Below are 12,043 nucleotides of genomic sequence, written 5' to 3' on the forward strand. Positions count from 1 at the left end.
GGAGGAAGCATGAATGTTTCCAAATTCATGTTTGAAACTATTGCTTCTCAATGCATAGATATAATCTGATGTACTAAGTTTAAAAAATACTGCTTGTTAATGAAATACACTTTTTTAATTTTGAAGAGACTTTATCATATTTTTACACGTTTGCTGCAAGATGTCTCTAAAAATTAAGGGGGGTCCTAAAGTTAAGTGGTGCAGGGCACAGTAGTTACTTCGTTTCTTTAACTTCAATTGAAATTTTAACTTTATTGCTGATTTGAGTGAACAGCAGCCCAGTGCTGCTGTTGACCAGGGGCTGCATTTAACGGTCAGGAAGGCTGTATGTTGCCCCCGGGCCGTCTTTTGAATATCACTGCAGTTTGAAGTCAAGACCAGGGGATGTGTAAGAACTGTCAAGAACCAGTTTTGATAGTAAATCAGGAAGTTTCTCCACATAAAGACTGGCACCAGGTATAAAAATAGGACCTTCATAACCACTCATCAGAACACTCGTGGACCTGTGGAAGATTCAGAAGAAAGACTGCCCTGCTGCCAGACGGACTGCCTCGCTGTCTGAAGAAGGAAGATTGGACCTGCTTCCAAGGATATCGAGAGTGACTCCAAGGGTCAGTTGGCTAATGTCCTGTATGAGCTAAAGGAACACAACAAGCTCCCAGAGGCTTCCCTGCAACTGCCCATCTGACCAGCACCAACCTGCATGGACCTGCGTGAGCTCTACTGCTTGCCTCTGCTGGAGTGTTTCCTGATGTCCAAGATGTGCCCCGTGCTCTTCACGCTTCAGCAATGACCGCTTATTACACTCGTCTTCACACCAAAAGCCTCCACTTTGCTGCCTTCTTCAATGCGAACGTAACTCTTCATGCTGGACTTTAGAAGGTAACTCTTTAGCCAGACTAAGCTGGGCCCGCATCAGACCCAAGCTCTGCTGTGGTTGGCCTGAACTTGTGATTGTCCCCATGTCTGCGGGCTAGCACGACGAGATAATGGCAAGTGGCACTTTCCACTTCTAGACTTGATTTTCACAGAAAACTTTAGAATTTAATATTTTCACTTCTACTGGTTTGATTTTTGTCATTCAGGTATCGTTTTGTTTATTTCTAAATTGGTTTGGGATTTTTCTGATGTGGTATTTTTACTTTATCACTGTTTGTGTGCTGCATAAATATTTTACATATGAAGACTTTTGTGCCCATCTACCAGAGGACTATGCCCCGGTTAATTTAGTGACCTTTGTTGTTCACCCTGACAAGTATTGTGGTTGTTGCTTGAATGGGTCTCCCACAACTCCCAACCAATAACCCAATTTCTTACATCCATATTGCTAAATCTCATGTAAAGTTAGGGGTTTTCATTGACCTTCCTTGAGATTAAGCTCATATAAAGCTTATCCTTACAACTCATATTAACACTGTGATTAAATTATGTCACTATCAGTTTAAGATTTTAAGTCAAGTACTCCCTGTGCTTCCCGGTAAACTTTGTTGTCTGGTTACTGCTTCACTGATCACCTTTTAATTAGATTATTGTAAAAGACTGTACCCAGAGCTTGGTAGAATTCAAATGTTTCCTCTTCAGAGGATCCAAAACATAATGACACATCTGTCACCACTACTAACCATAGAGTGGCGCAGCAGTGGCATTCCGGTCACTGCTGCACTGGCGGTCTGACCACCCTATTACCATAAGGGTGGTTGGACCACCATTGCAACGCCACAACTGCCAGGGATCAGAGATCCCTTTTGGTGCTGCAGCGGTCTTGAAGCCGCAATATGCTTGGTGGTGCCCTGAGGCACGGCCAAGCATATTACAACTTTCCTCATTGCCAGTGGTCACATGGAGGTTCTTCCTCCATGAAACTGCTGGCATAGAGGAAAGAAAATGGGCTCTACAGAGCCTCCTCTTGCCCCTGTGCACGGGGTGCATACAGGGGGGCAAAACCTGTGCATTCCTTCCCATGCAGAAATGTGCACTGCGGTCCCATGACTATGAGCCTTTAACCTGCACCACTACGGGACTGCCACATCCCCAGATCACAAAAATACTTGTAATCTGGCAGGTGGGCTGCGGTGAGTGTTGGCAGTGCAGCAGTAGCGGCTGCAACCGGGGAGTAGTGGTGGGTAGCGTTAAAAAAAAGAAAAGGGGGAAAAATAAAGAAAACCCACTTACCTTCCCGGCAACTGGCTCCCCTCCGTCCTCTTCATCCACATCTATGACAGAAGCAGGTACAGGGAGCACCCAGGCTCCCTCCCTATAGCCAATCACAATACTGTAATGCAGCATTGTGCGTGCTCTGAGCGTCATGGTTTGGTGCTCAGACGGGTAATGGGAGTCTGGGCATGTTCTTCACCAGGATGTGTAATGCAGCCTGGTGGGGAACATTTAAAGTGCGCATGGCTGTTTGGCCAGGCAGGATGGCCGGCCAAACAGTCATGCACACTTTAGAGTGTGCTCTCCACTCCTCACCCTACTCTGCGGCCGGCACAGCCCCGCCTCACCCGCAGCTTTTCAGCGCACCACAATGGTGAAAAATAAAATGATAAAAGCATTGTTATTATCAATTTGTTTTTCCTGTGGGCGACGCTCCTTTGCCTTAACGGAGGAGCCACCAAAGCAGTACGGGCCTGTGGCGGTGCTACACCACCAAAACTTTGAATCATGCTCTAAAAGTACTTGATCAATTGCATAAATTGGTCTGATGCAAAGTTATTTCGAAGCGCAGACAAAATCCCTAGAAAAGTGAAATATTGCTATTTATGGCTTCCGTCTCTTCGCCATTGCCAATTTTTAGGCAATCCGCATCATGTTAAGTTCTCTTGTTGTGCCAATGTATTTATTTATATATTTTTATAAAGCGCTCGAATCCTCCTATCATGGTATCTCCGCTCTAAGACAGCCGTAGTTAACCAAGGAGAGGCAATTAGAACAGTGACGTTTTCAACAGCTTTCTAAACGCCAGATAGTCCATGCAGGTACATTTTGGATCAGTGTAAAGAATGTCAGTCATACAATGAATACTTCCATGACATAAATTCTTTGAACGATGTAGCATTACATTCTGAATCCAAGGATCTGGAGTATACAAAACCAACTTTTCTCCAAAAAGTAATTAAAGTTCTTTTTTTATTCCCAGCATAAACTCTGTGGTTGTTTACACAGTGCCACCCATTTTCATTTCGCTAGCCCGTGTCATTATGCCATCTAATATTCTGTCCCTTTTAAAAATATTACATAAGGACAGTTTTGCCCAAGTTAGATGGCATCAACAGGGTGGTGTTACCGATAAGTTTCGGATTGCTAGAGGTGTACGTCAAGGGTGCGTACTCGCCCCGACCCTCTTTTCACTTTATATCAACAGGGTGGTCTCCTACTATGAGCACCAACCCACCAATGCTCCTAAACTGGATGGTAGGATGATCCCCCTCTTGATGTTTGCAGACGACACCCTTCTGATCTCGAAAACACAGAGTGGATTACAAAAAGCAATAGATGTGTTTGAGGTCTTCTGCAATGATTATGGACTTGTCATAAATGTGAGCAAGACCAAGTTTATGGTCCTGCACAAGTCCAAACATGTTAGAGGGACGGTGCTTATGAATGGGGTGCAACTCGAACAGACCCAGGTTTTTTCATATTTGGGCATAACCCTAGCTTCTAACTTGGAGTGGAAAGCCCACACAACTCAGCTGGCTACAAAGCATGCCCAGCTAGCTAGAGCCTTAACCAAAGAGTTACTCCTCTCCCAAACCAGACCAATCACCCCTGCATTGAAAATTTACGATGCTACGATCGGCGCCGCAGTTTTATATGGGGTAGAACTTTGGGGATACAGCAACCTCGCTCACCTATCAAGGGCCCAAAATAAATTTCTATGAGATATTACAGGTCTCCCCGCTTCTACACCTCTGACCCCGCTTCTATATGATTTGGGTTGTCAGCGCTTGGAGGACATGGCCCGATATAGACCAGTGGCTTACTGGAGGAGACTGTGGGTCACGCCTGATCCCCCCCAGTACGCCCGGTCATTTCTGGAAGTTAGAGAAGCTGACAAAGCACATCGAATCCCCTGGATGAGGGAGGCTAAGGCAACTTATTCAACAATGGGTCTATCCACTTTGTGGGACGACACAATAGCCAATACCTTCCTACCCAGGAAAACTTTCAGAGCACTTTATTGGAGTATGGTATCTTTAAAAAGATTTGGCAGCTGTGTTGGCCCATCCCTGACTGTGGACTTTTTCGACCTCAAAAACTCTGCAGCATTAGAGGAATACTGGGATTGGGACAGAAAGAGATGTCACCAATTCAGGGTGGGTACTCTACCCATTAATTCCTTCACAGCCAAATGGAAAAATGGCAACGATTCTAGTTGCTCCTTTTGCCAGACCCAACGAGAAACTATCGGGCACATCTTATTCATTTGTCCTGAATATAAAGCCCCAAGGCAGAAGTGGCTTAAACCAATCTGCTTACAGCTTGGTCTCAGCACAGGGGTTGAGGCTATGAGGATTCTTAAATCTAACAGCACTCAACCAGTGGTTATTGCTGTGGCGAAATTCATCCACTGGATGTGGATTATCTAAACTCTTAAATTACGACAGAAATGAGTGATATTGTTATCTGCTACCACAAATTGGTATATTTGTATCTATTTGTGCATTGAATATTGTATATTAATTTCATGTACAAACTTGTTTTAAAAATTAACTTAAATTTGTTTTTTTTTAAAATATTGATGTTATTGGGCTGCGCTCCATCACTTGAAGTTCACATTGGTCTGGTACCTGACTGCTAATTGTATATTGTGATACTATGAGGGTTTTATTTGAATGTAAGATAACCCATGCATTGCCTTTTTTTTAATTTTTATTATGTCTTTTATGATTGTTTATAATCGAAATAAAGACGTTGAAAGTGAAAGTGAACGCTATGTAAAAAAAGGTAACTCAGTCTAAAAGGTATTACAAAAACAAGTAAATTGGTGGTATTGGTGTTAAAAATAAATCCCATTCACTACCATTTACAGAAAAGCGACTCAGACGTAAATTATTTCGAATATTTGGCGGATCTTAGCATAAAGAGCACAATATGAAAATTAAACTATTAAAACGATTGCATGTATTCTTTCTTTACCTCTGCAGGGCTGAGAAGTATGGTCCAGTTGTGCGTATTAATGGTTTTCATATCGTGTCACTGGTTATAACCAGCCCTGAAGCAATAAAGGTAGAGTAACCGCAAGTCTGCACAGAGGTACAAAGAATTATGACTGGCTACTTGTGAAATCGAAACATATTTATTGTGGTCTAAGTAAGTAAAGGGCAGTCTTCAAACTTGGAGACCCCTGTATCCATCAAGAATACTATTGTGCACAGAAGCATTAATCAGGGTTGTATATTGCAATCAGCTTATGTGAAACAACAGAAACAAACCGGCAGAATTCAAAAGAGAAATGAGTTCTAGAAAGTAATTTAGGAATAATGCTAACAGGATTCTGTCAGAAATTAAACAAACATTCCCTACACATAATCTCTAACAGCATTTACCTTTTCCTTCGAAGAGTTTGTTTACTCAATAAGATTTAAAAGAACAGTATTATATTTGTTTCAGTACACTACACTGACAATTACATGCCATTAAAGAGTAAGCTTTAGGGCCTTTTACCCATGAATATTCACACACGCTTTGTTGCATTTATCACAGCAACTTGTAGACCTAGAAAAGCACGTCTAAATATATGCAGAATGAAATGGTCATGGGTTCTCTTCAGCAGCATTTTTCATAGCTAAGCCACTCTGCACGGCACAGTAGTACTCCCTCGAAAACATATATTTCACAGTAAATACAGTTCTTAAGGTGCCAGTAACTAGAGCGAAACCGGTCCTGCGTTGCTTGTGTTTTGGTTCAGAGAGGACCTGGCTTGGCAACTGTTCGGGCTGGACAGTTCCCATGAGCAGCAGGGCCAAGGCTGATTTGCATATGGTTGTGAACAAACTGAGTTGGCATGGTAAGAAAAAGAACAATGGATTTAGATGTTACCATGAGAGATTGCCAGTGGTTAGATACATTGAAATAATTATTTCCATCACCTTTTGTGTGTTTGATCCACCTTTACATTTGGCATCCATTCCGTCTCGTATCCATCAATCAATATTTCACCTTTCTAACCAATCACTGGCGATTTTATCCATCGATCAGGTCATACAACCATCATCTATGCATTCATCCATCCATAAATCCATACAGCCATTATTTAACCTACACAGTCATCAATAAAGCCATCCATCTCTCCATCCTCTCAGATTCACATTAACTTTTTCATCCATCCACTCAGATTCACATTTATTTGGCCATCCATCTATCCTCTCAGATTTACATTTACTATGCCATCCTTATACACACCCATCCATCGGTGAGATTTCCTTATACTCAGCCATCCTTTCACCTACCCATCTTTTCATCCATCCATCCATTCAAGCATCCTCTCACATTTCCATTTACTGTGCCGGTCATCCATCCATCCACATAGATTTCCATTTACTCTGCCATCCTTTTATCCTCCCATCTATCCATCCTCTCATGTGCTCATCCACCCCATCCTTTTACCCAGTCATCCACTCATCCTTCCACCCACTCATCCATCCATCACCCACCTATGCTTTCACCCACTCATACATTTATACTTTCACCCACTGAACCTTTCACATACCCACCCTTCCATCCTTTTACCCACCCATCACTTCACCCACACATCCATACATTCACCCGATTCTTTCATCCCACCCACTCTTCCATCTATCCTTTCAGCCTCCCATCATTTCACCCACTGACCCATCCCTCCTTTCAACTACTCATGCATCAATTTTCTCATCCTTTGTTCCCTTTTCTATCAACCCATATTTTCTTCTTTTTAGTGTTGTAGGGTTTTATCTGTCAAGTTGCAAATAAGAGGCACAGAAAGAACCCCACCCCCGCTGTAGCTGCTAAAGTGGGTTGTTTACATCACCGAGGCCCCAACTCTTCATGCGGTCCCCAGTCAGCCCAAGGCCAAAGAATATCTGTGAGAAATGCAAGACACCAGGGCCCCTAATCACATTCTGGTGAGGAGGGAGCATCATCATGCATTCTGCTACTTAAGCAGTTGTAAATAAATTACCCCACGTTTGATCTTGTGATAGCAAAATCGTACCTAAAAATGTAGACTCCCCAAATCCATAATCTATTCTCCTAGTTTACTGGATCAGAGATGGTGTAAAACTCAGGTTCATGAGGCAATGCGTCCAAGTGTTAAGGCATCTTTCCAAACATCAATTAGCATAGTAAAAGCAGTTAATTAAATAGTTTGTTCACTCAATATTCGAGTTCTAGATCAATGAATATTTAAAGGGCTAGATTGCAAAAATTCAAAATAAGCAGTTCAGAGTCAATGCCGTAAAGGCTCTCAGATGCAATGTTATACAGAGTTCGTAAAAATCAGGAGCTATTTTAAGTCTCAGTGGCCGGCAAAATAAGAAAATGATGCACCATCCATAGTAGAATATGAAAGTCTTCTGGCATACTCCCAAAATCAGAGGGTTCTTATACACACTTCTTGTATCGCAAATTTGGAAAACTTAAAAATGATCATGATTTGAGCAAAAGTCTCATTTCTTCAGCAAATGAGAACACAAAAATAATACACATCATTACCTTAGCACACAAGCATCAACAATGCATTCACCACCCTCTACGCTAATGTCATCCGGAGATGTTCTAACAAATATAAACCATTTCAGAGAATAAGACTTTCTCCAGTGAAGCAACCAAATAAGTTACATACTTGTTGTGGTCTTACTTTTGCACCGTTGCAAGTTCAACACTAGCAACGCAACTATTACAGTGGAAATAGACCCCTCTGTCACCAATTTAACTGTGTACTCTGCGAAGCTTGTGGGGAGCGGATGTATGGAGGCGGAAGCAGGAGTGAGATGGCATCCATCTTGGTCAAAATTGAGATTTATAGAGATATGTGGCCTAATTAAAACACATTCTACACATCATATGAAACTCGTTTCAATTGCAATTAATTGAATTCAATCTATGTATGTAGGAGAATGTGTAAAATTGTATATCATACGTCATTATTTGTGCACACAAAATATAAGCTTCAAAACAATCCCACAATCTCTGAACCGTGCTGTTCCTGAACTATGACCCACAACTAGCAGAGAAGGTAGTTAGATAATATCGGTATGAGGACTTTGTATGTGCCTATCGTGTGAGTGTCCTTGTATGCCTGCCCAGTGAGTGTGGCTGAATTCCCGCGTCTTCTTGCTAACACAGTAAATTGTTTCCTGCAATGTGACTGATTGCCTTCCCTTTGTGTGATATCTGTGTTCGTGTCTGTGATGGGTGTTTGTTAGCATGTCTTTTTTATGAATATGTATCTATGGTGTATGTCATGGACATGGGAAGTCTTGGGGTTAAGGGTGGTGGCGGGGGTGGGTGGGTGTTTTGTGTGTGGTCTTGGATTGCTGTTGATACACTTGTGCTGTTTGTGTGACAGAAGTTAAGACTGCTGACACACAGATGTTAGCCTTTCTATGTTGCTTAATAAAAATTAGGAAATCTTTCCGTTATACTAGAGCCAACACGATTGGCACTCTCAAAGTTTTTTTAGCATTTTCTTTAAATACTAGTTGATTTTCTAAATTACTTTGTTTATACTTTACGGATATTGCCAAGATACAGTGCAATACAGAGTACTTTACTTTTTTGTTGCTACGTCTGTTTCCTTCTAGGAATTCCTGATGTCACCAAAATATTCAAAGGTTCCAATGATCTCTAAAAGTCTCGCTTCAGTCTTTGGTGTGAGGTAGGAATGCTATTGCATATCTATTGCTGCATTATTTTTGAACTAATGCCCAAGGAAGTGTGGAGTACCCCAAACACTGTTATGTTCATGATATGGGTTTGGGCAATTTTGGATCCTGACTGTTATTTTAATAAGTAGAGTATAGTTATGGACGGCACGCAAAGGTCCTGGGGAAAGTATATCTTAAAAATTGACTGTGGAGCCTTTTTAGAAACGTTAGTGTTTCTCAATTACCTTCACCAACCCTCTATCTTTTTCGGAGCACTATAATAGTGCACCCTGTGTCTGATCACCAAGGGCTAAACTCCAAACACTAGGTCTGTAAATCAGCTGGTTTTAACATGTAACTTAGGGGCTGATTTACAGTTTGGCAGATGAAGGACATGTGCCGCAAGTGGGAGGTGTTCCTTCAGCCCATTTTACATTGAGTGCTTGTTTATACACTCACAGGCCCTAATTCCGACCTACACTCTTTCGGGGAGGGAACCACCAGAACATATGTTGGCGATTCCGACAACCCCACATCGATGCAACCACACATGGAGGTGTGTCTGCAGAGTGGTGGAGAAAGTTGGCATGGCCTCTGACCACCTCTCAGCAATCCAGCTGTGTGGGGCTTACTGGAGGTAACAGGAGGACTAGTTGTCCCCCAGGGACCCTCAAGAGGCAAGGGGACTTCATCCCCAAATTAGTAGTGCGCCAGGAGGCACGTTTGCAGAGTGGTGGAGAAAGGGGGCATGGCATCTGACGACCTCTTAGTAAACGCACTCTGTGGGGTTTACTGGAGGTAACTGGTGGGCTAGTTGGCCCTTAAGGACCACCACTAGCAAAGGGAACTTCATCCCCCAACCAAGAGCGCGCAAGGAGGCGTGTTTGCAGAGTGGTGGTGAAAGGGGCCCTGGCCTGCTTATCACAACTCAGTAATCCTGCTGTATGGCACATACTGGAGGTAATGGGAGGGGTATTTGCCCCCCCCCAGGACGTCCTTGGGGGCCACGTACCCCTCCTGTTACCTCCAGTAGGTCCCACACAGCAGGATTGCAGAGATGTTGTCAGAGGCCACGTGCCCTTTCTCTACCACTCTGCAAATGTGCCTCTCGCGCAATACTAGTTGGGGGATAATGTCCCCTTGGCTCCAGGGGGAGCTTGGGGGCCAAGAAGCCCTCCTGGTACATCCTGTAAGCCCTACGCAGCGGAATTCCTGAGAGCTGGTCCAAGGCCCAGCCCCCTTTCTCCACACCTCTGCAAACACGACCGCTAGTTAAAAATCCTTAGAAATTCACTTTAAAAACCAAAGGCTACAGGGACGCTATAGCTAGGAATTAGCATTTAAAAAACCTTAAAAATTTACTGAAAAAAATGAAGGTTTCACGGATGGTATAGTTAGGAATTAACATAAAAAAAAGCTTAGAAATTCACTGAAAAAAATAAAGGTTTCAGGACAGGTATAGTTAGGCTAACATTTCACTTGTACAAAACCAGAGAAATTCAGCCGTTATAGTTACCATAGTTAACTATAACGTGCGTCCCGCAATGCACTGCTTATGACCTCAAATATTATAGAACTTATGACATTGTCAGTGGCATCACTGATGACAGCTCAAATGATATCACTGATGACAGCATCTTCAGAATCTCTAACGCACCCACTCACACCCCCATAAAACCTTTCATACACACACCCCAACTTTCACACTACCATTTTCGAAACTATTGACACACTCATACCAGTACTTACATACCGACTCACTGATACGTAGGTCTACACACATATCCACTCACTTACTCAAACAACCACTCATACACCCACTCACTCACTAATACAGCCACTGATATATCCACTCATACAGCCATATAGCCACTCACAGACAGTCAGTCACTCATAGAGCTATTCACACACCTACTGAGTCACCTATAGAACCAATCACACAGCCATTTACTCACCTATACATTTATACACACACACTCATTAATACATGCAGATACTAACACATACTCACTTGCCTATAGAGTCACTGACACAAGCACACACTCACCCATACGGCCACTCCCACAATCACTCAGTCACACATACAGTCACTTATACTCCAACACTCACCTATATTGCCTTTCACATATGCAGTTACTCACCCATCTACCACTGACACATCCATTCATAAACCAACACAGCCATACACACACTCACTCACCTTTACAGCTCCAAACATACACATTCACTAGCCCGTACAGCTACTGATTCACCCACTTGCTTATCACCCACCCATACAGACCCTCAGACACCCCTAGAGGTATTTAGAAAAAAACAATATCTGACCCATACAGAAATTCACATACCCAGTCACACACCCATGCAGCCACTTGGACACCAACTGACCGATACAGACATTCACACAAGTCACTCACCCATACATTCACTGACATGCCTAATTATTCACTTTTACAGTTACTCATGCACCCACTGAATCATCCAATCAGGCACTCATACACCAATTGATTCACCAATACACCTTGGTATGTATATTTAACATTTAAATCCATAGGATGCTTAAAACTTGGCTTTTCCCTAAATAATACCAGGGCTCTTCTCCGAATAACGTCGCTGCTGCCTGATAATGCTCGCAGCGCTGGGATGCCTCCGGGTAACCACGCGCTTTATAAATGATGTTTTCATTTCATTTCATTCGGACCGGGATTGTTTCAAACTGTAACCATTCCCCTTATAATAATCTGGTGTCAGATGTAATCTCTGTTACGTATGTTCCTCCTGATGGAGTATCCAAAGATTTTAGAATAGACGCCTCACTCACTTATCGTGACATGCTTCATCATTGGCGCCTAAAATTATTGTTCAATTAAACCCTCACTTTTCTTACCAACATGTTTCAGCCCTCTCCACGAGCCCAATCGGGTCTGGGGCCTTCGTAAGGGTTGTCCAGTTAGTGTCCCTGCCTGTTACTGAAGTACACGCTATGTACAGTGTGTGAGCCTGGTAAGAAAAATGAGGGTATAATTGAATAATGATTTTTCAATAGAACCCTCAATATTTTGGTTTTATATTATACCCCAGCTACCCACAGAATAAAGTATTAACTAGGGTATACCTTGAGGTATTCTTAACATATCATCTATCTGGGTCTCTGCATATCCAGTTGTGCTTTATATAAGAACTCCCATTACAATCTATGGTTG

The 12,043-nt window shown here is 42.6% G+C and overlaps 1 protein-coding gene across 2 annotated transcripts in view; it reads left to right on the forward strand.

The window, feature by feature from the left end:
- The window catches only part of LOC144781360 (cholesterol 24-hydroxylase-like), a 256,024-nt gene that overhangs the window by 70,806 nt on the left and 173,175 nt on the right, over nucleotides 1–12,043 (forward strand). For both annotated transcript variants that reach the window (XM_078660149.1, XM_078660150.1), the window contains exons 3-4: nucleotides 5,145–5,226; nucleotides 8,781–8,854. In XM_078660149.1, coding sequence (XP_078516275.1) covers nucleotides 5,145–5,226; nucleotides 8,781–8,854 — 156 coding nt within the window. The remainder of the gene's footprint in view (nucleotides 1–5,144; nucleotides 5,227–8,780; nucleotides 8,855–12,043) is intronic.

The sequence above is a fragment of the Lissotriton helveticus genome, chromosome 9 (assembly GCF_964261635.1).
Source record: "Lissotriton helveticus chromosome 9, aLisHel1.1, whole genome shotgun sequence".
Taxonomy (NCBI): domain Eukaryota; kingdom Metazoa; phylum Chordata; class Amphibia; order Caudata; family Salamandridae; genus Lissotriton; species Lissotriton helveticus.